The sequence below is a fragment of the Cyprinodon tularosa genome, unplaced genomic scaffold (assembly GCF_016077235.1).
Source record: "Cyprinodon tularosa strain WSP-4 unplaced genomic scaffold, ASM1607723v1 ctg143, whole genome shotgun sequence".
NCBI classification, from domain to species: Eukaryota; Metazoa; Chordata; class Actinopteri; order Cyprinodontiformes; family Cyprinodontidae; genus Cyprinodon; species Cyprinodon tularosa.
The window spans coordinates 156,584-182,872 of NW_024038254.1; the positions used below are offsets into that span (position 1 = coordinate 156,584).

The 26,289-nt window shown below is 36.8% G+C and overlaps 2 protein-coding genes across 4 annotated transcripts; both read left to right on the top strand.

The window, feature by feature from the left end:
* Window positions 1–4,039: 4,039 nt before the first annotated feature.
* Window positions 4,040–7,643, top strand: erh (ERH mRNA splicing and mitosis factor). Its single transcript, XM_038278660.1, has 4 exons — window positions 4,040–4,188; window positions 4,629–4,716; window positions 6,637–6,757; window positions 6,845–7,643. The coding sequence occupies exons 1-4, from the start codon at window positions 4,186–4,188 to the stop codon at window positions 6,945–6,947; spliced, it is 315 nt and encodes a 104-aa protein (XP_038134588.1). The 5' UTR covers window positions 4,040–4,185; the 3' UTR covers window positions 6,948–7,643.
* An 87-nt stretch (window positions 7,644–7,730) lies between these two features.
* smek1 (SMEK homolog 1, suppressor of mek1 (Dictyostelium)) lies at window positions 7,731–23,712 on the top strand. Of its 3 annotated transcripts, none has more exons than XM_038278658.1 (16): window positions 7,731–7,851; window positions 8,653–8,863; window positions 9,147–9,202; window positions 9,295–9,393; window positions 10,554–11,171; window positions 11,717–11,794; window positions 11,904–12,020; window positions 15,384–15,500; window positions 15,587–15,718; window positions 17,016–17,118; window positions 17,207–17,365; window positions 19,898–20,067; window positions 20,603–20,745; window positions 21,026–21,216; window positions 21,881–22,092; window positions 22,569–23,712. In XM_038278658.1, exons 2-16 carry the CDS (start codon window positions 8,722–8,724, stop codon window positions 22,686–22,688), a joined length of 2,457 nt encoding a protein of 818 aa, XP_038134586.1. In that variant the 5' UTR covers window positions 7,731–7,851; window positions 8,653–8,721; the 3' UTR covers window positions 22,689–23,712. The 3 variants fall into 3 exon arrangements, with proteins under 3 accessions (XP_038134586.1, XP_038134587.1, XP_038134585.1); XM_038278659.1 differs by having other exon boundaries at window positions 7,748–8,342; XM_038278657.1 differs by having other exon boundaries at window positions 7,748–8,863.
* The last annotated feature ends 2,577 nt before the right edge of the window (window positions 23,713–26,289 follow it).

Genomic DNA, 26,289 nt, shown 5'->3' on the forward strand with positions numbered 1-26,289 from the left:
AAAAAAGAATTGTAAGATGAAGTGCATACTGTATCTATACCCAGGTACTTTTAACTCAAAAAATGATAGAAATCAGTAAACACATCTTAAATAGAGTTGGAAAAATACAAAACAACTTTGTAGTTATCATTGAAAATGCTTTCTCAGTTCAAAAAGTACTAAGCTTTTAGGTTTGTTTAGGAATTGTTTTCGCCCTGCTCTTATTCCTTCTTTATTTCTGCAGTGGTAACCACACCCTTCACTGGCTAGCATAGGTTATAATAATACAGCTCACTTAATCTTTTCACTCAGTCTTTTTTATGTAGCCACCATCAGCTCAGTATGAATATAGATGTTTGTTTATGTTAGGTTTATTCTTTATACATCATGTGCATTGTTATTTTGTTAGTCAGATTAGACAGAGTAGAAGGCCTTCCTTCACATTGTGGATGTCATGGTGTGTACGGAGGTCATCTAATCGGGACAGCCTTCGTGTCTTTAAGAGTACACAGTATATGGGCACATCTTGGAGCCGGTCTGATAGAGGATAGCTATCTGTAACCCTGAAGTATAGAAGCAAGCTGCATGAAGTTCAAGACATGGATGGCGTGTCAGTTTCTGATACAGCAGGCTCAACATCAACATGATGCAACACATAGACCCATGAGCTATAAGAAGCAGGTGATGACCTTTATCGGGGCTCAAACTTTACCGGACGCTCGCGGACGTAATTTTTGGGACCACAGCTGTGCAAGCTCAAAGCATTTTTCTCTGTCCTGTAACGACCTGATCTGGAATAAACTCCTGTTACTCCTGTTTTTATAGTCCTTTTTATATGGTTTTACCCAGTTTGAGTTAAGAGTAGTAAATAACTTGCTCCCAGGAAAAGAACCGGTGAGAAGGTCCCCGGGGCGCTACAGCCTTCCTTCCAAGGGGACAAATCCTTCTCATTTTAACATTTACATGTAGGAGGATGTTAATTTGGCTTTAGGCTACACTGAATCTTCAAAAAGGTTTAAAAGAAAAACTTCAGGATTTTCTCTGGATTTTTCACTCTTTGTCTGAAGTGCAATCTCTAGTCAGAGCTAGTGAGGGATAAGTTCCAATATGGATCTTAATTTTATGTTTTCCTAAAATGCAGATTAGGAAAGAGCCAGTAGTCCCTAACAATCAGGACTAGTGGCTGTCTTTGCTCGAGAGATATTTGGTCCCCAGCAAGAAGGTGCGATTTGGTTTAAAAGTCAAATTCAATGCTAGGCTGTTATGTTTTTGAAAGCTGAAATCAAGCACCAACCCCTCTTTTTTAGAGCTGTTTTCTCTTTTTTGATATATGTGTACATCATACATCTTATCCATCCAAAGTATGAACACTTTTACACTCAAAAGACTGTCTAGGCTTTAGATTTCGATGCAGAGCATGTTCTTGTCTTACGGAGCTGGCTCTCCTGTGTTGAGTCATGCATCTATGGACGTGCTTTTTTAGTATTCCCCTTATCTATATAGACGTTGCTTATTTTTTCTTAACCTTTTCTGAACTTACAATTTCCTGAATGCCTGGGAATCTTAACTAAAAGTTCTAAGCATTAACTTGTGATTTTGTTGTTTTGATAGAAACATTATTTTCATATGAAAATGTGTTTCAAAGCCTTGAATACTTAGTTAGCTTTGTTGTAGTATAAATTTGTTCATTTAAAATAGCAAAGAAATAGCTACCAACTCTGTTTTTGCTTTATATCTTCCATGTCTTTCATATTTTCGGTTTGGTTTCTCTTCAGTCTTACATCTGTCTTTACTACTAATATAGAAATACATGTGAAGAAACAGGATTTAGTTTGTTGGTCACCTGAAAAATTGTCTATTTCTGTGTAAAATCAACTTGAGACTGTCAAAATAAGTGTTTTTCATTGTAAAATAAATTACATGACTTGTCCTAAGGAGCTGTCCTACTTGTCCTAAGGAGTAAAACCAGAACAAAGTTACTTACGTGATTTTGTTCTGATTTTACATTTCATTTTTATTTTGTGATGTCGAATTTTATGATTACATTATTCAAATAAATATCAGGCAGCATCAATATAGTCCAAATTGTTAAAAATAATAAATAAAAATAATTATTTGATTGTCTTGTTCTTGTGTTTACTTTACAGAGGTTCATGTACTCATGCAGTGTCTGTATATAAAAAAGGCATTTTTATTTTTAACTCCAAGCAATAATATAAATGAAGTTGCATATAGTTTTTGATAATTTAAACAATGAGTTCTGACTTCCATTGCTTTTACCTTTTGTTTAACCTTCAACTCAACTCAAATTTTATTTATAAAGCACATTTAAAACAACAAGGGTTGACCAATATGCTGTACAGATATAACAGTTGCAGGAAATAAGGTAAAAACTTAAAAGCTAAGATACATAAACACAATGCAATAAAATAGAATGAAAATAAAATAGAATAAAATAAGTTAAATTTAACTAAAAATGTAAGTAAATTTTTCTTTGCCAGATGTCCACTGAGACTTGATTAAAGTCGTAGGGAAGTCATGTGTAAATTTCAAATCATTCTGGCTTAAACATGTAGATAAATGTACTCTTTATTTGACCATATTGTCCCAAAAGTTAGAACATTTCTATTTCTAAAATATTAAATTCTGTGGGTTTTTTTTACGTTATTTCATGCAGGCCAGTTAGTTATACATTAGCTTGTACACCTAAATTCGGCCTGTCATTTATCAACGGTCATCTGTCAATCAAATGTTTTCAGTCATAGCATCTTGATTCATCTTCATTTCCTTTACCACTGAGTTACGTCCCAGTGCTCATGGGGATGGACGTCTTGTCCTCCTCTTGCATGTTTCCACTGTCCATAGCGCTCCTTGACAGTGTCGTTGCTAAGTGCTACTTGGTCCCAATGTAATTTCCCATTGGGAACCTACTAGCACTAAGTTTCCAACTGGTTAGCAAGATGCTTCCGAGACACCGGCCGCAACCAACCATGCTTGCGAACCTTCTGCCATATCAATCCTGCCCCATTGATAATCGACCAATCACATTCACTTTATTCACTCGTCTAAAGTTGGTCACCACTCTGGAGAATTCAGAACTGCACCCGCTGGAACAGCCGCTTCCCTACGACTTTAAAAGCCAGGGAGAAGAAGTGTGTTTTTAAAGAGGATTTTAAAAAAAACCTAGAAAGATCCTGCATATCAAATGTGCCAGAGCAGGCTGTTCCAGAGCCTTGGTGCCACTGCCACAAAGGCACGATCACCTTTGGTTTTGACTCTGGTTTTTTTTGTGGCCAGTTGCAGCTGATTGGAGGATCTCAGTGTTATGACAGGGGCATGGATTTGGAGGAGCTCAGTCAGATACTGGGGGGCTAGCCCATTAAGAGCTTTAAAAACAAACAAAATTTTAAAATCTATTCTAAAAGCAACCAGGAGCCAGTGCAGTGAAGCTAGGATGGGTGATATGTGGTCATCTGTATGTGTGACAGTAAGGAGACGGGCAGCTGCATTTTGTACCAGCTGCAGGTGGTGCAATAGTGAGTTGTTCAGGCCAACATATAATGAATTACATTAATCCAATCTCGTATTAATAAAAGCATGTTTTACAGTCTCCAGATCTCTGGTTGGCAGGTTTCCTTTTACTTTTGATAAAATTCTTACTGGTAAAAGCTGTTTTTTTTTTTTTTTACGACCGAGCTAACCTGGCAATCGAATTTCAACCTGTCATCAAGTATTACACCAAGATTTAACACCTTGAAAAGAGTAAAGTGAGAACTTCACCGTTCAGCAATAATTTTAGCAATACACTACTTTGAAGAAAAGTGTTGAATATCGAAACCTTTTCAACTTTAGGGCATAGACCATAATGCTCCCATATGCTCTGCATGCTACTTGCTATAGTTCCCCACTCTATAGGAAACATAGAAATTATTCTTTGAATAAGAGTTGATTTAGCTTAAATATTTTACAGCTGCTGCAAAAACTAGTAATATTCTAGTTCATTTGACTTAATTTTTTACTTTTATTTTTGAAAGCAAAACTTTTATTTTGAATGGATGCTCCAACCGGAAGTATTTTTACGTCAGTTCCTGTGTTTTTTTCTAGAATCCCTGCCTTGATTGTTTGATTTAAAAGTAGTTTAAAAAGATTATTTTTTTTCCTTGTTGCTTTCACCGTGAACCCTGTGGGCCTGTAGTAATTGCAAATATGGTATGTGTTGTTTTAGCCGAGATTTAAAACAAGGGAATTACTAATTTTAGGCGACATAACTAGTAATTTTGTTATTGCTAGGCTAGCAAGCTACAAGGATTAACAGTTGTCACTGAATTAAAGCTTTAATTTGTACTTCTGCGGCGTTGCAAGACAGTTTGTTACAACTGACCTAATATTTGATTCGAAATATTCCCTCGTGCATCTTTTGGATTATCATCTGAAGTATAGTTGCTATATACTACATGTTTCCAATCTGCCGTTGGCGTTTTGTCATTATTTGAAGTCTTCACTCTTTATGATTCTTTAAGATGAAAGTGAAGAAACCTTTTAAATATTGTTTGGGTCCTAGAAATTGTGAGAAATAAAATTTATTTCGAATATTAAGCGGGTGGGATATTGCTCTATTTGTTTGTTAAATTTAAAACTGTACTTTTCAGTCGCACACAATTTTGCTTGTCCAACCGACCAAGAGACCAGAGGGCCGCACGTATGCAGACTACGAGTCAGTTAATGAATGCATGGAAGGTATGTGTGTTTTTGCCTGTCTTTTTAGATTAAGGCTAAATCTATGTAAGGTAATAAGATTATATGTGCTTACTATTCAAGCTTCAAACGAATGAAGGTATGGAAAAAGGCTAAACATTAAAACAAAAATAGTAACTTGATCCGACTATTTATTCTAACTTGATGAACGGAGCATACTTTTATAAACAAATCTAAACAAACCACTTATTTCTGACAATTCTGTGCATTTTTTTAGGAATGGGGGGAATTTTTGAGAGGTAGTTAATGCTTTGAGACCAAATTATAATTATAAGTCATGCTTAAATAATTTTTGCATGGTATCAACCTACCATAACCAATGAAGAGTTTTGATGGAGAACATAGCAAATTTTCAGGGACATTTTTGGAAATATTTGCATGAAATTTGGTAAATCTAGGTAGCATATTTCTAATCTTTTTATATTTAGAAGGGAATGGTCAGAAACTTGCGTTCTAAAATTAAACAAGTCTTTTACTTGTACTAGTTGTTCAATAGACAAAAAAAATGGCAGCATCTCCCCAGATGGAGTCTAGTTGAAAAGTTGAACTGACATGAAACTTTAATCAGTCCATATTTTTTTTCCATCTTCTGCTTTAAAGACATATTAAAGATCCTTGACTTAATCATAACAATTTAAATCGATGTCATTGAATGCATATTTTCCCTCCTCCTTATCCCGATGGCAGATAACTTAAAAGTATTACAAAGTTAAGGAATATTTGAACATTCTTCATGAGTATAAAATATTTTAACATTTTTTCCAAAGTTCCCTTTTGCTTCTGAATGGCAGCTATTTTGCTAAATAAAAAAACAGACCCCTACAACTAGCGCTTATATTTAAGTCATATTTTATTAGCTCATATAATGGAGACATTTTTTTAACGCTTGTATTGTTAGTGCGTTGTATTTTTTGTTTTTGTGTTATTCAACACGTCTGTTGAAAATGAGATCTTGGATCTTGATGACAATGCCTTTATTAATAATGGTTAAATAAAATCCCCCCCAAAAATGTTGTCCTCCTCCATGTGCGTGTTACGCAATTCAGAGTCCTGAACTGTTCACACAGGAGTCTGATGGCCATCATATCACTTAAAATTTTTTTTAGGGAATACTGAAAATTACTATTAATATATTATTGACTAAATTTTTCTTCCCCTGTTGTCCAATATTGACAAGTGTGGCTAATCTTATTTAATGAGAATATTTTTTTGCATGGTCAGCGATTTATCAGCTTAGGCTATGTTGGCTTTTTTTGTTTTGTTAAATTTAAAAGCAAAACATTTAAGCAGCTCACAACCTTCTAAGAACTGGGGGTTTTCTGTAAAACCTAAATCCCCCTTATTAATTACACCTTGAAGTAATTGGAGGCGTTGATTTAGCCCCATTTGAGAGGCTATTCTTAGCACATTTTTTAATCAGACTTTCCTGGTGTCAACTTTGAGTAACTTAACATTTTGTTTATCAATTTGTTGTTTAAATCAATTCGCTGAAGATTTGTTTTAAGTCGTGTGTGTTGTTGAATCTCTATATAAATAGTATAAAAATATCCTCTTTAAGGCCATAATGAAGTTTGATCTCTGTTATGTTGGTACCTAGCATTATTAAAATGTTTTTTCTAGTTCTAGGAAATACATCCATTGTATTTCATCCTCTTTGTATTTTAACACATTTTCAATTTCATTGTTTTTTATTTATTTTTTTTATTTTACAAAAATTTTTTAGATTCTACCAGGCTTTCATGTTATGGTTGTATGTTTTATCTCTTGGGGTTATGGTGTAATTTCTCTCTTTTTATTATCCTGGTTTTATTGTTACTTCTATCTTATAGTGATTCCTTTCTACATCATTTTGTGATGTTATCTCTGAAACGCCCTAAATAAAATAAATCTGTTGTCTTCCAGGTGTTTGCAAAATGTATGAAGAGCATCTGAAGAGGATGAATCCAAACTGTCCGTCCATTACTTATGACATAAGTCAGCTGTTTGACTTCATTGATGACCTGGCAGATCTGAGCGGTCTTGTGTAAGGGTATTTTAATATGGAAACAGTCTGAATATCCTACGAGATATTGACTGTTCTTTCAAATTTTTATTTTTATTTTTTATGCAGGTACAGAGCTGACACACAGACATACCAACCTTACAACAAAGACTGGATTAAAGAAAAGATATATGTCCTGTTGCGGCGTCAAGCTCAGCAAGCAGCAAAGTAAATGCTGGTTTGCCATAGTGACCCTCTACGTGCGCCTGAAAGGATTTAAAACTGTGTGCAAGGGAAGAGTTTCTTATTAAATTGTTTATACATTAGAAAATGTGGCAGGATGAAAATAACTGCCATTTTTTTTTTGGCCTGAAATATACATTTTCTTCTTATTAAATGCATTTCCAATGTGTTTGTTACACATTGAGAATTGGGGTAATGGCTGCACGGATCTTTCTAGTTTTTTCTTTTAAGAAATGTTTTACCATGGTTAAGTTGTTTTCTGGATTTCCTGTTTGTTTAACCGCAGCTGATTTTGTTTGAATTATTGTGAAGCGAAACTTTCATAAGATAATTCTTTGTCATTTAATTTTTTTCCTTTCTTTTCCATAAAACATGTCATTATGTTTGGAAATTGTTTTTGTGACTTATATGTCAAACCTTTTGGACTCTTGTTGGGTTTTTTTTGTGTTTAAAAAAAAAAAAAAAAAAAAAAAACTTTTGTTTACTTACTGCTGTCCGTTAATGAATACAAAATGGTTACTGTTCCACAAATCTTTTGGCAAATTTTGTCTTTTTGAGTTAAAATAAGTCTAAGTTAATACTGTTGTCTGTTTTTTGGAAAATGTTAGTTTTTGCATTTAGATTAAAAGATTGCGAATTTATTTTTTTGTAAGTCATTGCAAATAAAATTGTGGTTCGAAACAAATTTGTGTTTTTTGATGGCCCTACTTTTTTTTTCTTTTTTTTTTTTTTCTTGCTACTGCCTCTTTAAATGTGGCGGGCTGCCCTGTGTTTGCAGTGTCGGAAACCCCGTGTTGCTTGTGAAGGGACCCAAGATGGCTGAAAACTCAAGGGGGGCACTTAGCAATTAGCTGTGCAAGACGTCTGAAATGAATGGCAAATAACAGTATAATGTAAATCGCTATCTTGGATTAATTATTCTGCTCCACCTTTTTAGTCTGCAATTTTTTTGGGGGATGTCTGAATTTTAGAAATGAAAAAGCGGTCTCTCCGCGGCCCCGAGCCAGAACATGGCGGAATACTTGGGGAAGAGACACCAGCTAATGCTAGTTAGCTGGCGTAATATTTAAAGAAGAGGGGAGACGCTATTCTTGAATTTAAGAAGTCCTTATTGTCCGCGAGTATAACATAATGTTATCGGTGCTCTTCAGCGATGGAATTGCTTCAGACATTTGCTTTATAGCGTAGATGTAAAAGCGTTAGCAGCGAACGTTTTAGATAGCTCGTTAGCTAACATTACCCGTGAGCGTACAAACTGTACAGAAAGAAAAGCGGTGTGTTTTATGTGGAAAGATTTATTTTGAACACGGTGGCCTCCGCTTTTGGCGTAGACTTTGATGTTACGTTCCGTAATTGTTTTGTCCTGTCCGTAACAGAAGAAAGCGTGAGTGTCCTTCGCTCAGTTAATTATACTGTCGTTACCTTTGCCACAATTGTTTCTGTGCTGTTTCTGCCTGGTACTCTGCCTGTATCCCTGTTGAAATAAGTTTTGAAGCAGTTAGGCAAAACTAGAAATAGGAAAGAAACAACTTGATTAAACTAAATGCTGGATCCATTGGGTTCCCCCTATGATTGTTTAGAGTTACTCTCTTCTAAGATATTCTAGGCAAAGATCGATCCCTTTTTATAAGATTTTAATAGTTCAGAGGTGGAGAGGCGACATACAGTAGGTAAAACTGAAGTTGTGTTACTAGGTGAAGCCACCCCCTGCAAGATCCAGAGAAGTTCGGGAAAGGGAAAAGCGGTCACAATCACCTGCCAGGATGACGGACACTCGTAGGAGAGTCAAAGTGTATACCCTCAATGAGGACAGGCAGTGGGATGACCGTGGGACCGGGCACGTCTCCTCCTGCTATGTGGAGCGTTTAAAAGGCACTTCTCTCCTAGTTCGAGCAGAAAGTGATGGTAAGTGGAGGATAAACCCCCCAGTTTGTTGTTGATTCTGGACAAACACTTGTAGCTACACAGTAAATACTTCTCTTTAGATTTCTTAACTTTTGTATCTTTTTTTCATAGTTTGATATATAAATGTACTTTGTGCATGTTTGTTATTGCTATATACTGTATATGTTACTTTACTGTTTGTTTTTGGTTGCAACATTTTGAAAGGAGCTTTTTTATTTTAATTTTATTTTTGTTCTGTTGCACATTTTCACCACTTATGGGTTATCTTTGTTTTATCTTGCAGGCTCGCTACTATTGGAGTCCAAAATCAACCCTAATACAGCCTACCAGAAACAGCAGGTCAGTGCATGGTGCAGCACTCATTTGGAAAAAAAGAACGTTACTCTCTATGTAGTCTTGTTTTGTTAACTGTGTGTTTTTATTTTGATAAGGACACATTGATAGTCTGGTCAGAGGCTGAGAATTATGACCTGGCACTCAGCTTTCAGGAGAAAGCTGGCTGTGATGAAATCTGGGAGAAAATATGTCAGGTAAATATATATTTTTCTATATCCTTAATTTTAGTAGATTTTTCACTAATCATTCAGATAGAAATTTTATCTGTTTTCATTGATATTTTGTCATCAACATGCATTGTACTTGTTAATACAATATTTAGCCAGTTGACCAGTCTCTCACAGCAGATACAAATGACACAAATAAAATTGTCTAAATTACTAAAGATAACAATGTATAAGGCACAAACTAGAAAATTTGCACACATTTATTGTTACAGCAGTTTTTATCAGCATTTTTGGCTACATTCACACTGTAGCCTGAAGTGACCCAAATCCGATTTTTTTGCCCATATGCAACATGTATTTAATCTTTTCATGGCAGTCTGAACGACACGGATCTAATTTTTTTCCAATCCGACCAGGGGTCACTTGGCTATGTGGTCCTGGATCCGATACGAATCTGATCTTTTCAAATGCGACCTGTGTCTGAACGGCCAGCTCGCATTCATCCGACCTGAACGCTATTAATACCTGACAAAGGTCACTATTCTGCTTCCTGCTACACAGAAGCGGCAAGAAAAAACAACAACCATGACGGATGATAATGTGGAGAGCAATATTTTTTTAACATCTTTAAAAGATTGAGGTTTTAAGGTTTGGAAAGACTGCTAGATGCGCTCTAGCACTACATCCATGTTTACTTCCATAAACAGAGCACGCTGGCTTGTGACGTCATTGCGCCTCTACTGCACATGCGGGACATTTAAGCTGTATGACTGCAGTTCACACAGGTCAAGTCACTTCATACAAGTTGCATATATTTGGAAATGTGAACGGCAACGTAACAAAAAAATTAATTTCACGAAAAAATCGGAATGCAGTGTGAACGTAGCCTTTGACACCACACAATTTTTTTTATTGTCTTGCAGCTTTAATTTTTCTGAAAGAATAGATTAATAATAAATGGCACTTAATTTAATGCCCCTTTGTTTAGATTAATAAAAATATAAAAGGTCACAATCTCTTTTACTTCATATTCTGTTGAGTATTTTTCTTTTTATTAGTTTATAATCCCTAGACAAAAATGCAACTTGAATAAATCTGGACATAAAAACCTGTTTAATACCTCTCTAGAAATTTGAGTAATATGCTATTGATTTAGGTGTTTTATCTGTTTATTGGTCTCCTTTTAGGTACAAGGAAAGGACCCTTCAGTGGATATTACGCAGGAGGTTGTGGATGAGTCTGAGGAGGAGCGCTTTGATGACATGTCTTCCCCAGGTTTGGAGTTACCGCCATGTGAATTAAACCGCCTGGAGGACCTCGCTGAGCTGGTGGCTTCTTCGCTTCCATCACCACTGCGGCGTGAGAAACTGGCATTGGCAGTGGAGAATGAAGGCTATATTCGCAAACTTCTAGAACTGTTTCGTGTGTGTGAGGACTTGGAAAACAGAGAAGGACTACACCATCTATATGAAATAATTAAAGGCATCTTCTTGCTGAACCGCACTGCACTCTTTGAGGTGATGTTCTCTGACGAGTGCATCATGGACATCATCGGCTGTCTGGAATTCGATCCAGCACTACCACAACCGCGACGGCATCGAGAGTTTCTGACTAAGACGGCGCGTTTTAAGGAAGTTATTCCCATCTCTGATCCTGAGCTGCGTCAGAAAATACACCAGACATATCGTGTGCAGTATATTCAGGATATGGTGCTGCCCACACCCTCTGTATTTGAGGAAAACATGCTGTCCACTCTGCACTCCTTCATCTTCTTCAATAAGGTGGAGATAGTGGGCATGCTACAGGTGAGAAACAACTGCTCTCATGCATAAATAAATCTTGTAAGATTTGCTCAAAATTAGCTTCAAATTGTCCAACTTTGCTCTCTTTGAGGTTGTATAAGTGTTTATAGTCATATGACCTTTGTGTTTTTGTTCCATGTCAACTCAATAGTGTTTATGTATTGCCGTCTCCATAGCAATGCAGAAGTGTTGTGTAAATCAGTATGGCTGCTCTAAAAGCACTCGGAGACAAAAACTCTCACAATGTTGACTCGGATTCACACCTAAAGATAAATCATGAAGTCCGATGTTTTACACATCTAATTAGCTTGAAGAAACTCCTTAGTGTCTCCATTTCTGACATTAACTGTAAGCGGATCAACTTAAATCAAATGCAACTTTTCACAAAGGGAAATGTGAACATTTGTTTTAATAACTAACTCTAGTTTCCTTCATACATTGTGTGTTGGATAATCGCCACACAATTGTATTTTGGAATTATTGTAATTGTCTGATCATAATATTAGTTGACTTTTGACGGTTTATAACCTCTGCACTTTCAATGATAGGATGATGAAAAGTTCCTGACTGACCTCTTTGCACAGCTAACAGATGAGGCTACTGATGATGACAAAAGACAAGAACTGGTATGCAACGTATTCATTTGTGAATTTTCTGCTGGCTTTTAATAAGAATCAGACAGATTTGCTATTATTTTCAATGGTTCAAGCAGCTATGTTTTTACGTTTCTTCCAGGTCAACTTTTTAAAGGAGTTCTGCGCATTTTCACAAACATTGCAACCTCAAAACAGAGACGCCTTTTTCAAGACTTTATCAAACATGGGCATTTTACCTGCACTAGAGGTTATACTGGTAAGTATTTTGACATGTTTTGACAAAACAAAATGCCAAATAATTGTATATACTAAGACAAAACCTTTAAAATGTTCTTTCTTATGTTATTTTTAATTGGACCCTAAATGCAGCTTATTGACAGAACATATTTGGAAGCAAATTTGCCTTAATATTCCAAAGCAGTGTTTGCTTTACATTGATCAGAATAAATCAGGGTTTAAACAACCTGAATATGTAGACCTGTTTTCTTATACTATCCTCAACTATTAACTCACCCCTGAACCCTGTGGAAGATTTTTACAATATATAGATTTGACGTATCAGTATTGCTGCCTTACATTGAAGTTTCGGTTGTGAATGATCATATATTATTTTTTTTATAGCTCCACCCACTATTGTTACATTGAATCAAAGTATGTTAACATTTAAATCCCCATGTCATATTTTGACAGGAATATTATGTTTGTGTTTTTATCAGATAAAGATTCTGGCTTTACAATGATCTGATTACAAGTTTTATAACCAACTAATAACATTAACATACATTTAAACCCTAATGTATACATCACTGTGTGGTTGACTGGGGGCATTCACTCATTAAAAGGTTTTTTTTTTTTTTAGCAAAAGAGTTTTTTTCTTTTTAAATACTCCCATATTTTAATGGCTATTTCCCCATATGTGACAGAAAGTGCTGTAACATTTAGAGGCAAAAATGGAGCCAAATTCAGCTAATGAGAAGAATTGAGTTTTTTTGGCATTTCTGATTGTACGATTGGATTTTTGTGTAGCTTTTATTAATCCTGTGTTTTAAAAAGCATCATCTGTGATAGTTGAGGGTTGGTGTTGTTTTCCTGTGAGTTGAAAGTGTTCAGGTTTACATCTGCTTTCTTTTATTTGAACTTTGCTTGCTTTATGTTGTGGAGGAGGGCAGTACAGCAAGCTCGTTTATGTTTTCAGAATGAGAAGTTTGTCTCATTTTCTCCATAAACAAATTCTATCTGCCAAGATTATAGATGCTGTTTTAAACAACTGGCAGTTGTTTGTTTTTTGATTTTTCTCTGTTTGGTGGAATAAAGACTACACTGGTCTTTCTTTTTAAACATGGCTGTTATAACAATTAGGTTTTGTTGATCTCTGTGGCTTATCCCTATGCATTCACTATGCACTTCTGTGGAATTAGCTTTTCTTGGGAAAACATTGGGGGTTTTTTTGTCAGTTTTTTTAATTTTAATAAAGAGAACAGGAGGGAAGTGAGTCTTTAGCTCTAAGGTCCAAAAAATTGCCTATTTGAGTTAATGTTTTGTTTATGATTAGCATACGTACATCTTGTAGGACTAAACCAGCACCCACAGAATGAATGGCATACTTATTTGGGTCAATATAATATCCACTAAATCTGCCAATAATTATTGTAGATAAGCTTTTTAGTTATAGCTGAAATATAACTAACTTGATTACTCTCAGAGGTCTAAGCCAACACCTAAAGAAGTTAGCAGAGACCATAAAATTTTACGTTAAGCAACCCTAAAATGTAGAGATGCAATGATCCAGTTTTTTTCCGATTCAATTAGGGCTGAAACAATTTATCGGATTATGATAAATCGATTATTGAAATAATCGACTAATTTACTAATAGATGGATCGTTAACTGGAATCAAGAGACTCTAAAACACGCTTTTAGAAGACAGAAAATATATCAACGTTGTGCATTCAAGATAAAAAAAAAAACAAAAAACATTTCAGTCCGTCAATATGCTCTATCCAGAACTCATCTAGGGGAAATGTTTGAGTTTCACCTGGTTTAATTTTGTAAAAAGTTTTCTTTAAGGAATCTTTGGTTATCCCATTAATCATAAATATAATCTGCAGATTAATCAATTAGCAAAATAATCTTTAGTTTCAGTCCTAGATTCAGTGAGCAACTTGGCTTATACCGATCGGGTGCTACTTTTGAACATCCATAAACCTTGCCATTTAAGTGAAGGCCTGAGGCTTGACATAAACATGTTTTAATATGTAAAAAATAAAATTTTTTATATTGATATGATGTTATAAATGCATAAAGGCTGGGAAATTGAGTGCAATTGTAATATAATCTCAGTTTAAGATTGCATAATCATTAAATCGCAGAAGTCCTACATAGTTTTAACAAGAGTAAGTCACAACATATTTCCCTTTAGGAACAATAATAAATTAAAAGTGTGTTTTGCTCTATATATATATATATATATATATATATATATATATATATATATATATATATATATATATTAGGGGTGGAACGATTCACAAAATCCACGGTTCGGTTTGATTCACGGTTTCTGGTCACGGTTTTCGGTTCGATTCGATACATGTTGATTGTTACACCGAAATTCCATAAAAAATTATGAAATTAATGAAAAAATCCCCCCAAAAATAATGAATTGTAATTATTTTAAATGATCCGCGGAAACCCTGGATCATTTCCGTATGTTTTGCTGCTTTGAATTTAATCATCTGGCGCATGCTCTCTAACCTGACAACAGCCAGATGCATGTCTCGCTCCGCCACATGCATCTGGCTGTTGTCAGGTTACATGCTCTCTACCATCTCCAAGGAACTCAGAGGGGAGCGGACGAAGCCACAGCGGGGGCTGTAGGCTTTGCTTTGAACAGCCGGTCTGGAGCGCAGCGGGGCGGAGCGGGGGTTGCTGACGGAGTATGAGGGATTTCGGGGTTAGCATGACATGTTGCTGTTAGCATAAACAAAACGTGTTGCACAATGCTTGCACACTGTTGCACTTTTATCCACAACTTTCTTTGCACTGTCATCGTAGGTCACTCTAAATGCAAAGCGCTCCCATACAGCAGACCTATAAGGTGCTGCTGGCACGTCTTCCAACTCCAGTTCTTTCCCACTCGCCAGTCCGACACAATTCTCCACAACAACTGATTTTTTTCCCCTGCTACACCCGGCTAAGCTGCTTCGCTTCTTCTTCTTCTTCTTGTTTACTACTGGCGGTTGGCTTTGGTCGCAGTACCGCCACCTTCTGCTCTGGAGTGTAATCGCTTCCTCTATGAGAAAAAGGAGCAGCGCATGAACCGAACGAAACACACGCGAACCGAACCGAGAAAGTCGAACTGAACGATTCTGACGGTTTTCATAAATCGTCCCATCCCTAAAAAATATATATATATATATATTTATTGCTGGATCACCATCTTTCAACTGATATCAGATCCAGCTCATTATAAAACAAATTGGAGCCAATACCTGATTCAGCTATCACATTAGATCTCTACTAAAATGTTTTTTTTTTTTTTTTTTTTTGTGGTTATCAAAGGAGGTTGTTTGTTGAGAACATTCTTTTTCTGTTAACTTACCAACTTATTTGCCAAACAGGGAATGGATGATGTTCATGTGCGTGGGGCAGCCACAGATATCTTCTCTTATCTAGTGGAGTACAACCCCTCCATGGTACGAGAGTTTGTCATGCAGGAGTCTCAGCAAAACGATGACGTAAGTCTATATGAATTAACATCCCAAAACAAAATTAAGTGATAGTACTTTCCCCGAGGTGGTTATGAACAGTTTTTGTCCTCCAGGATATTCTTCTCATCAACCTGATCATAGAACACATGATCTGTGATACTGACCCAGAGCTTGGTGGAGCGGTGCAGCTTATGGGTTTGCTACGGACTTTACTGGATCCAGAGAACATGCTCGCCACTGCAAATGTGAGTTTGTACACTGCTTTTAGATTTAACAGTTTAGAGGTGAACAAATATGGTATTGATAATTACCTGGCCGGGGTGGGGGGTGGAGACCTGTTCTTCTGACACCTGTTATTGTTACTGAATATGCTACAAAGGACAATGTTTAGTTATCCCCAAAACTGCTGTTTTTCTTCAATTGCTACCATTTGAAAATGTGACTGAATACATTTATCATGTTGACAAGTCACATGTGCTATAAAGAGAGCATTTTATTTGGTCAAACTTCTTTTTTATTCATTGCAACAAATACATAATGTATTTTTATTTTAAATCACCCATCTTAACATCAATGTTGGTAACAGTAATTTGATATTTTATGTTACTCAGTTCTGGGGGGGTAAATAGTGCCTAGCACTGCTGGTGCTATGCTGACTAAGCACTGCTGCCTTGCAGGCGGAAAGTTCTGCGTTCGATTCCCGGCCCGGGGTCTTTCTGCCTGGAGTTTGCATGTTCTCTCTGTGCAGGCGTGAGGTCTCTCCAGATACTTTTGATTCCTCCCACAGTCCAAAAACATGAGTGTTAGGTTAATTGGCTTCTCTAGATTCTCCTTAGTTGTGAGTGTGTTCATGAATGGTTGTTTGTCCTGTTTGTCTCTGTGTTGCCCGGCGATTGACTGGCGACCTGTCCAGGGTGTAGCCCGTCTCTTGCCCATTGACAGCGCCCCTCGTGACCCCAGCTGGGATAACCATGACAGAAAGTGGATGGATGGAAGGAATAATGGATGAATTCGGTTCTGTTTTTAGATTGTATTTTTTTTAGAAACACAAATTTTCTCTTCATATGTTCCTGTGGCATTCAGAGATAATTCAAGTTTCGCCAACTTAATCAATAGGGCCACAATAATGCCCATAGTGTAAACATCTTTACATAGCAGACACGTTTGTCTTCAAGTATTCTGACATGATTGTTTTCTTTCAAATAATACTCCAAGCTGCGCATTCGTGCTCAATTATTAGGGTATTACTTATGTGCTAGCTACCGCTAACGTAAAATATGTTGCAGGTTATGTGCTTTTGTTCAGCCTTCTTCTCAGTCTGCAGTTATGACATTAATATGCAAATCATAATAAACCCTGGAGTACATCTGCAAGCAGATGTTTTTCTCACTACCAGAACTGAATGTATCTGACCAATCTTTATTGAGATGTTGTAAATGGTTTGACATAGATAAGACAGAACAATAACACCTTCACCTTTACTTGGGCTCCACCTTTTAAATCAATGCATCTCTATTACAACTCCCCTTTTTTTATCCCCAGAAAACAGAAAAGACGGAGTTCTTGAGCTTTTTCTACAAACATTGTATGCATGTCCTCTCTGCTCCATTATTAGCCAACACAACAGAAGAAAAGCCTAGCAAAGGTACTGGATATTTTAAGACATTACAGTTGTGTGTTATTTTAAATATCCTATTTTGTGTTTAGTGGCCTATGTTTCCTGTATTTTTCAGATGATTTTCAAACTGCCCAGTTGCTCGCCCTGATTTTGGAGCTGCTAACATTTTGCGTTGAGCATCACACGTATCACATCAAGAACTACATCATCAACAAGGATATTCTGAAGAGGGTCCTGGTTCTTACAGCATCTCAGCACGCCTTTGTGGCACTATGTAAGTCCCCCATATTCTCAGCTATAAGGTTTTGGTCATTGCATGATAACCTGAACACCAGAATATTTGTACAGAATTATTGATACACATATGTATAATGCAAGTGTAAGAAAAGATGATAAAGCTGTGATTAAACTTCAGCCCTATTAGAGAAGAGATGATGAATAACCACAAAGATTTTTTTTTTCCAAACGGATCTGGTGTTTTAAGAGATTATAAGTGGTCATGTTTGAAACTGGTTCCCAGTGTGTGAAAAAATCATAGAACTATGATTTCACATTTCATTGTGTATGTATTGTATGCACCCATATCTTCTAATGGTGGCATAGCTCAGCCTGTTTTTATGAATCGCCTTCTTAGGCCCAGTGTTTTTTTCAGTTGGTTGGGTACGATTCTGTGGCGGTGTCACAGCGCCACCAATTCTAAGCAATTTATAAAGATTTATCAGCTGCTTGATGAAACCATATTACTAGTTTTAAAATGAATGAACCTGTAGAGTTTGAACTTTTAGGATGAAAGTTGTATGTTTAGCGTGAGGAATATTGGGAAGTTATTTTATGCCCATTAAAGGGCGGATTATACTTCTGCAACTGCACACGTCAAATGTCGCTTGCGTCTGGTCACGAACCAGTTTTCCAACGTTGGTCTGGAATTTCTAGGGACATACAGCAATTTGTTTATTTTCCTCAAGCAACATGTCTGACGCATCGTACAAGGGGTTGTACTTCCGAACCTCCTCGATCAACCTTTCGTCGTGATTATCCATTGTTGTTATTACTCCTCGGTTTTTAAAAATGGCGCGCCCCGGCACTGAATCGAGAAGGACGAGCACACAGACAGCTGGAAAGGCAAATCAAGGACCAATCACAGCTGCTTTTTATCTGCGTATTTCCGCAGCCACTTTTGCAACCATCCGACGTGTAGTCAGGATTTTTTTGTAGTGCGCCACGATGGTTGCAGAGCCTCTGCCCTGAGGGCATGGTCGCGCACAGGGACAGATTTGACGGTTGCAAAGGCTATGCGTCAGAGGTATAAATTGGCCTTAAGCCTTAAGCTTATTTTCCTGCATCAAGTGGAGAAACAAAGAAAGTGCTCCACTTGATGGTAGAGAGTGACCAGTGTATAGTTTTTAAAATTCTCACTACAGCGATGCTATTTGTCACGCTATTGGAGTTATTTGTTAACAATACTACATAAATGTCAGATAGTGAAGCTTCATCCCAATTATAATGTTACATAAATTCAACTTATTTTAGAAAACCATCTCTGTTCCTGACTGAGCAACCAGAAGAGAGATTAGAAATGTCTGCTGACAGGATTTTCCGATGTATTAATTTAGAAGGGGGTGTTTTTAAAATTTTCCAGAAATTATTACACAAGACTCTTTGTGAAAGATATCAGATCACCAGACCATTATAAATTCTAATTCTATTTTAAGTCATCCTGTTTTTCAAATCCCATTATGTGAAACCAGTAATCAGTTAACCAGTGTCGTTTGTTCAGGTGTTGTTAAAAGTATTAGACCACTGGAGTTACAAAGGAAAAACAAGAACACCTCGGGAATTATGATTTTTCAGCTTGTTTCTCTAAATTGTCTTAAAGTCAAAGCCCAAAGGCCAAATTCAACCTGTCACAGCAATTTATCTGGTCCTTTAGAGCCAAATTAAGAAAATCATGTGATTAAAGTACATACGTGTTCTTTTAAAGTGTACAAAGTGGCTGAAAATGCAAAAAGAAATGAGAGTACAGTTTTAATACCAGAGCAATGTGCTCTTTTTACATCAAATGCAATCAAAAGTTCAAAACGGCCCTTCTAAAGCTCAATTGATTCGGATATTGAAATTAGTTTGACACCCCTACACTGAAAAAATAAATAGTCATAAGTAATTTTTTCTTGAATTGAGGTGGTAAGTGAGACACTTTGTCAATGGAACAAGACAATTTACATTCAAAATAAGAAAAACAATCTTGCTCAAACAGTCTTATTTAAAGTGCATATTATCTTATTTTAACATATACAATTAATTGACAAACCATCTTATTTACCTTCTCAAATTAAGGGCAAATGCACTTAATTTAAATGTGTTTTTGCAGTGTACTCTAAGACTTAAGGAAGTTGAAACGTGGCAAGACAAAAGATTTCTCCTGGAACTCAGGGTAGTTTTTACATAATACGAAAGGATTTCTAGCTTCTCCTGGTTTGGGATGCTGATTTATTTTTATTTTCTTATCAAGCTGTACACTACCAGTCAAAGGATTAGACATATATTTGACATTCAACACCTTTTGTTCTATTATTACTTTCTAGATTGTATATGCATATCAAATAATAACGGCTTCTGTTCACCCTGTGGCTGTCAGGAAGCAGTCTCCTGCAAAGGCTTCCCTACAATCATTAGTCCGGTAGTGTTTTTATGGACATGTGAAATGGTTGTGTTTTCTCCTTTCTGTATGTTATGCTAAACAAGACTGGTTTCAGCTCAACTGTTTAAGTTTGGAGCTCTATATAGATGTATGTGTGCTCATTGACAGGTGCCCTGCGTTTTATGAGGAGGATTGTTGGCTTAAAGGATGAATTCTACAATCGGTACATCATGAGAAACTTCCTTTTTGAGCCTGTCGTTAAAGCCTTCCGCAACAATGGCTCCCGCTACAATCTTCTGAATTCGGCCATTATTGAGATGTTTGAATATGTCCGTGTGGTGAGTGTTCTTCTCAGTTTTTATTTTTTACTTTCCATATGATTAGTTATGCTTAAAGGGATTTAAAATGACTAAAAGAAATCTTACTTTGTATAGTTTTTTTCATATTTTTGGTTTGATTTGCCTTTATCGCTATCCTTTTCTAATTATTAAAAATTCCTCTTCTGCAGTCTATCTGCCTTAACTCAAAATAATCCCTTTAAATTCAACTCAATCTTGAAGTGTTATAGGGATGCTTTAATAGCTTATCACAAGGGAAGTTTTGTGATATTGCATAATATCCAAATGATGCCTTTGCCACATCATCAGAGTTAAAGTATTTCCACGAAATATAAGCACTCTTATTTGTGCTTTTGAAGTTTTTTAATAAGCATAACTGTGTAGTCTGTCAGTTTTTAGGTTACTTCCTTTGCTTACTACCTTTTTTGAATCTTCTCATTTGGTTTCCATGCTTCAATCTAATGTATTTTTTCCCTCCATGCAGTGTTTAGTCTGTGATTAATAATGCCTCTATTTTGCCTCCCATTCCTCTTAGGAGGACATCAAGTCTCTGACGGCTCATATAGTGGAGAACTACTGGAAGTCTCTGGAGGATGTGGACTATGTTCAGACATTCAAAGGCCTAAAACTGCGATATGAACAGCAGCGAGAAAGGCAAGACAACCCCAAACTGGATAGGTAAGAAAATAAAGCCGTGGTTTTCCAATAATCTTTTACTGTAACCAATATCATAAGGACAATCTGTTTTTGGTGTGTCTGGAAGAAGAGGGGTTGTAAAACATCTATGATCTCTGTCGGATTTTTACATTTAAATTTGACATCATTATCCCTCAAAGTAACTGTTTTTATAGAATTTTCATGGTTATCTTTGCGGCTGAAATTGCAAGTAAAAAGTCTAGATGAATGATGCATGGTAAGAAACGGATCTTAGTTCATTTGATCACTCATTTCTTAACAGTATGCGCTCCATCCTACGGAACCACCGCTACCGCCGCGATGCACGGACGTTAGAGGACGAAGAGGAGATGTGGTTTAACACGGATGAGGATGACCTTGAGGATGGAGAGGCGGTTGTTCCACCCTCAGACAAGATGAAGAGCGAGGAAGACCTCATGGAACCAATTAGCAAATTCATGGAGAGAAAGAAATGTGAGTATCTGAAAACCCCTTAGCCATAACTTCAAAATATATGTGCAATATCGAATTCACAGGACCAGATATGATCCATGAGTTTTACTAGCTGGTATGCAGGATGATCATAGTTATCCAATATCACACTGCGTCTGACTCCCCTACACTTAGCTGGAAAGATGGATGCAGACAATATAATGAATGAAAATATTGATCATAGCAGTTGTAGTGGCGAGAGGACAGTCAGGTAGCAAAATCAATTCTATTTTTGCCAGAAATCAAAGTCAGACTTCAGCAAGCTTCTAGAAATTGCTTCATATTAATGTTGCGTTCAAACCAAAATATCTTTAGCATCAAAAACACCTAAACTTAGAAGCTTGTACATTATTAAATCAGATAACTAGATGCTCCGGGCTTTGATCTGCTCATGACTTGGCTTAGTTACCTTTGCTAAGTTTGTAAAGAGTAGTTTTAATATGTTGTTAAGCAAGAAAGTACAACAGCAAGTTCATCAAGGACTTGTTCTTGTCTGACTTCTAGATTTATCGCTGGTTTTATTGTGAGATCTATGAATGCCTGCAGTGTTTATTTGGGTTACACAGCCTCTTAAGGTGACTGTAATGTAAGCAGAAACCTGTTCTTTGAGAGTAACTACTTTTCATGTTGTCATCTTAACCCACAGTGAAAGACACGGAGGATAAAGAAGTATTAGGAAAGTCAGGCTTGTCAGGGAGGCAGAATCCAAGCTTCAAGCTGTCGTTCTCTGGATCTACTAAAACCAGCCTGGCGAGTCCTCCTTCATCAGCATCCCTGAACCCAGGCTCTCCTGGATCTCCAGGGTCTCCTGGCTCCGGGGCCCGGAGCTCACCCCCCACAACAGCTGTAACCACAAAGGTATTTATTTGAATTTTGAATAAGCACACTTTTGGAAAAACTAATTAGCTGAATATCTATACTTTTTCAACTCCCTATAAGAGTAAGAAGAACATGGATAAAAGAAAACTACTTTATTATGAAACTTTGCACAAAAAACAGTTTTCAAACACCAGACCGGGCTTTCTATTGGATGAAAGATTAAAGTGGTTTCATCTGATTTCCTTACAGATTTATTTCGACACTGAAGATTAGAATACTCTCAAAAAACCACGAGGCATCATGAAAGTGCCTTTTATGACAAAACTGTTCACTGGAGCAGATTTATTTTTATTTTTTAGATAAAGTATTTTGCAATAATTAAAAACATTTTTCTTAATAAAATAGTGTCGGCCTTCTAAGAAATACATTTGATAAGGAAGACTTACTTACAGTTTCTACAGGTTTTGAAAAAAAAAAAAAACGTTATAAAAAATGATTTTGCTTGTGTGCTGCAGGGAGGTTTAGTGGGACTGGTAGACTATCCTGATGACGATGAAGAGGAGGAAGAAGAGGACGACGGAGAAAGTAAAGAGGACACTCTCCCACCTTCAAAGAAGTCCAAACTGAGCTCGTAAAGAAGCAGCGTTGCAGCTATTTTTCTGCTCAGACTGTCTTGAAACAGACTCTTGACAGGAATGATCAAACTTGTAGACAAATTGAATGAATGAGAGCCGCCCCTCGCCCCGAGTGGGTGGCCCAACGAGGAGCAGACTGGTGATGGGATATAAAGCCTCCTCAGACTCACCCAGTTTATAGAAGTGCCAATCAGGAGACCAGGAGTGGACAACCCGTCTGAGAAGCGAAGCAGACGTGAACGTTTTGGTGGATAATAGATTTCTTACGAGAAAGCCTAGTTGTTGTTTGGTGATTTCTCAACTGGAGGAAATGACCACATACCAATACAAATGTACACACAGAGCATGTATGCTCAGACCATAACCCACTGCCCCCTCCCCCCTGCCCACCCCCCCACTCAGGGAAGGACATCACAGCGACCCAGTCGGGCCAACCAATTCAGACCCACAACCACCTATTGCACCCCCATTCCCTCCCTAGAGTTCACCTCCTCACTGTTCCTTTCCTGCTTCCTTCTTTCTGCTCTCGTTTCCTTCTCTGTCGGTTGCTTTTAATTCCCTTTTAAGTTAGTTTATAGGACCAGATGGGAGGCAGTATGATGCGAACAGCTGCCTTTGTTGTCATCATTGTTGTTACTCCTCGGTGGACGTTCTTTCTCTGAAGAGAAAAAAAAAGGCCAGCAGTTTTTTTTTTTTCATTAATTTTTTTCCTTTTGTTCTCTATTTGTCTCTTTCACCTGTTTTTGTAAATGACAACAAAAAAGACCTGCCTTTAAATGTTCAGGACGTTTTCAGTCACACTTGAACAGGTTTTTAACGACCTCAGTAGGTGAGCTAGTTTTACCCTTTTTTGCCCTTTGAAACTGCAGATTTTTTGGAGAATTTGTAATCCCATCTTGATTAAAGATTGAGTGGAATTCTAGATGTGATGATTTTTGTCATATCTCATTTTTTCCCCCCTTTTATGAGTGTACACTTAGTTGTTTGGAAAATTTGGGACCATTAAAAATGATCTTTCCTGTAAGATGTCCCCTATCTTCTTCCTGAACCCAGTGCTTCATGTATCTAATATTTGATATTTTACTGTCCCTAAAGAACAATGCCAAGGCATGACAAAACAGTTCAGTGCAAGCAGAAATGAAAACTGGTTCTAACCCAATAGGATTTCATTAGTTTTTAAAAGTTTTTATTCAATTTAAACCAAATGCAACATCGTTGGATTGATTTATGTATCCTTGCAACTCAGATCTTTATCATCCAGCAGGTGGCGGTGTAGTTGCATAAAACAGCTCATGATGGTCATTTCCACTCTGATTGGTTCACATGGACCTAAATCAGTAACACTGAATTTGTTTATAGAGCAGATACAGCTGCTTTAACGTCACTATTAAGAATACTAAGAAAATGTCAGTTTTCTGCAGACTTAGGAGGTAGAGGTTAATTCATGCTTTTGGTTTAATACAACAAAAGCTTTAAACAGTTAAACTTTCAAGAGAAGCCAGAAAAGTGAAAGTCTTTAAGTGTTTAGTTAACTTATAGTTTTCTAAGTATTCATGGGAAAGATATTAAACAGTTATGAAATCACATTATGCAACACTTCCCCACTTGTTGCTTCACACTGTCAGTCAGCTGTCAGAAAGAATCCTGCCACACTTACAAAAAATGTTGATTTGCTGTTTTCTGTATTTTCAATTAAGTGTGGAAAATGAGTCTTAAAAAGGTTAGAAAGCTCTAAAATGTCTGTTAAGCAGCTGTTTGCATGATGTCTACCTTAGCTAAGAGCCTGATCAAATAGCACAAGTGCTTATTATGTTTGTCCCTGTATAAAAAAACCAATAAGCTATATTCATTCAATAAGCACTTAAATTACATCTATTTTTGGGGTTTTTCTGCTTAATTTTAATATCAAAATAAATATAAAGTTTATTTTGACTCATATCTTATAATTATTAAGAGGACAACTCTTAAGCAACAAGTGCTATTAAACCTTTTTGTTTTTAATCCTTTAGCATGAAACTGGTGTTTGTGCTTAAGAATTTTTAAGAGACCTTTATTGATCTTATCAGAGAAAGAACACTTTTCTTGAAAGAAAAAGAAAAAAATCTTTTAAAATAAAATTATTGTATGAAGGGGGGTGGCACTGGATGCACCAAAACTATTAAATTTATATGCAAAGGCCAGACATGAATATTTTGTTACCCCGGCCAAAATTTGGTACATCTTTTAGTTTTATTAAGCTAAGAACTTTAAGTTGTCTTATTTCTGGGAGAGAATGTTGTCACATCTATTCCAAAATTTCCAAATCCTTTGGGAGGCAGTTGATTTTTATTTTCTTAAGGATAAAAAAAATGTTCAGCAACAAGAACAATATTCGGGTCCCTCTTAAAAAAACAAGCTAAACCTAATTTCGATCTAGTTTAAAATAAGCAGCTTTGGGGTTCCAAAGAAGATGGCGACTCTTATATTCTCTATATATACTCTAATTTGTCGGACCAAATATATCTCATTCTTTATTTGCAGTCCAGCCCCACACTCTGTAAACCTCCGGTTTTGATGATTACCTTTTTGTGTATAGGAAACATTGATGCAACTCGTGCATGATTATTTGCTTGATACACTGATAAATTTCAATTTAAAATTTATAATTAAAATACAAAAACACAACTGCAGTCTTATTTCAAGTACATAATATCTAATTATATTATTTTTAAGGGCAAAATTATTCCACTAGCAGATCATCTTTCTTACCTAATAAAATTAAAGGTAGATCTCTTATTTTAAGGTAGTCATTTTTATTTTATTTTTAGCAGTGGAATTTGCAACACTAGTGGGTTACATTACATCACACTGCAAAATGCAGCTTTTGTATAAAACAGTACAGAAGTGTATGTTTTAAGTGATGTTAACCGAAATGTGGATAAGTAGTTTACCCTTCATATTTTACTATTTTTGCTATTATTAAAAGAATCCATTTTTAGTTGGTTAACCTCTTATAATTCTAACTGAAAACCACTACACTGTTTAACCAGAACGCTCCCCTTCTGTTGGTTAAGCGACCATAGTAAAAAAAAAAAAAAAACTCTCTTCACCTCCCATTGCATGTAGTAAACTCAGTGGGAGTCAGAGTACAAGTCCAAAACAAACAGCACCAGGGCCACCAAGAAGTCACTGTGTTGTCCCTCCAAGTGCATTGTGGCCTTCAAACATTGTTTTTTAATTAAAACCCAACAGAAGGGTTTCACTGAGTGGCCAGTGTGCGAGGAGAACCATCACACAACGCCTATTAAGGCTCCCATTCACATGAAAGGCATCTCCAGACAACAGCAGCTTTTGAAGAGCGGCGCTCCCTGCCAGCCTCTGTTTGCTCCTCTGCAGGAGTGTGGCAGAGTCTGCCTGTTTGTTTCTACCAGCGGAGAAGCCAGCATGCGCCTGGTGCCAGCTACTACTGCACCGCTAAGCCAGCTGCACTTCCAGTGCCAAGTGGCTCACCCGACCAGACCCGTCTGTACGTCTGCCAGGCTGAAGAGTCTCCATCAGGGACACTGCTGTCCATCTTCCTGCTGGGTTCATGAAAAACCTCTTTGACAGCTCTCTTGATTGG

What these genes read in the sequence shown, in the direction of transcription:
- erh (XM_038278660.1), top strand. An exon ending in AGTTAATGAATGCATGGAAG is followed by an intron (nt 4,717 to 6,636) that starts GTATGTGTGTTT and finishes GTTGTCTTCCAG; the next exon opens with GTGTTTGCAAAATGTATGAA. An exon ending in GCAGATCTGAGCGGTCTTGT is followed by an intron (nt 6,758 to 6,844) that starts GTAAGGGTATTT and finishes TTTTTTATGCAG; the next exon opens with GTACAGAGCTGACACACAGA.
- smek1 (XM_038278658.1), top strand. Translation starts at nt 8,722, where the DNA reads ATGACGGACACTCGTAGGAGAGTCAAAGTGTATACCCTCAATGAGGAC. An exon ending in AGATAGTGGGCATGCTACAG is followed by an intron (nt 11,172 to 11,716) that starts GTGAGAAACAAC and finishes TTTCAATGATAG; the next exon opens with GATGATGAAAAGTTCCTGAC. An exon ending in GACAACCCCAAACTGGATAG is followed by an intron (nt 20,746 to 21,025) that starts GTAAGAAAATAA and finishes ATTTCTTAACAG; the next exon opens with TATGCGCTCCATCCTACGGA.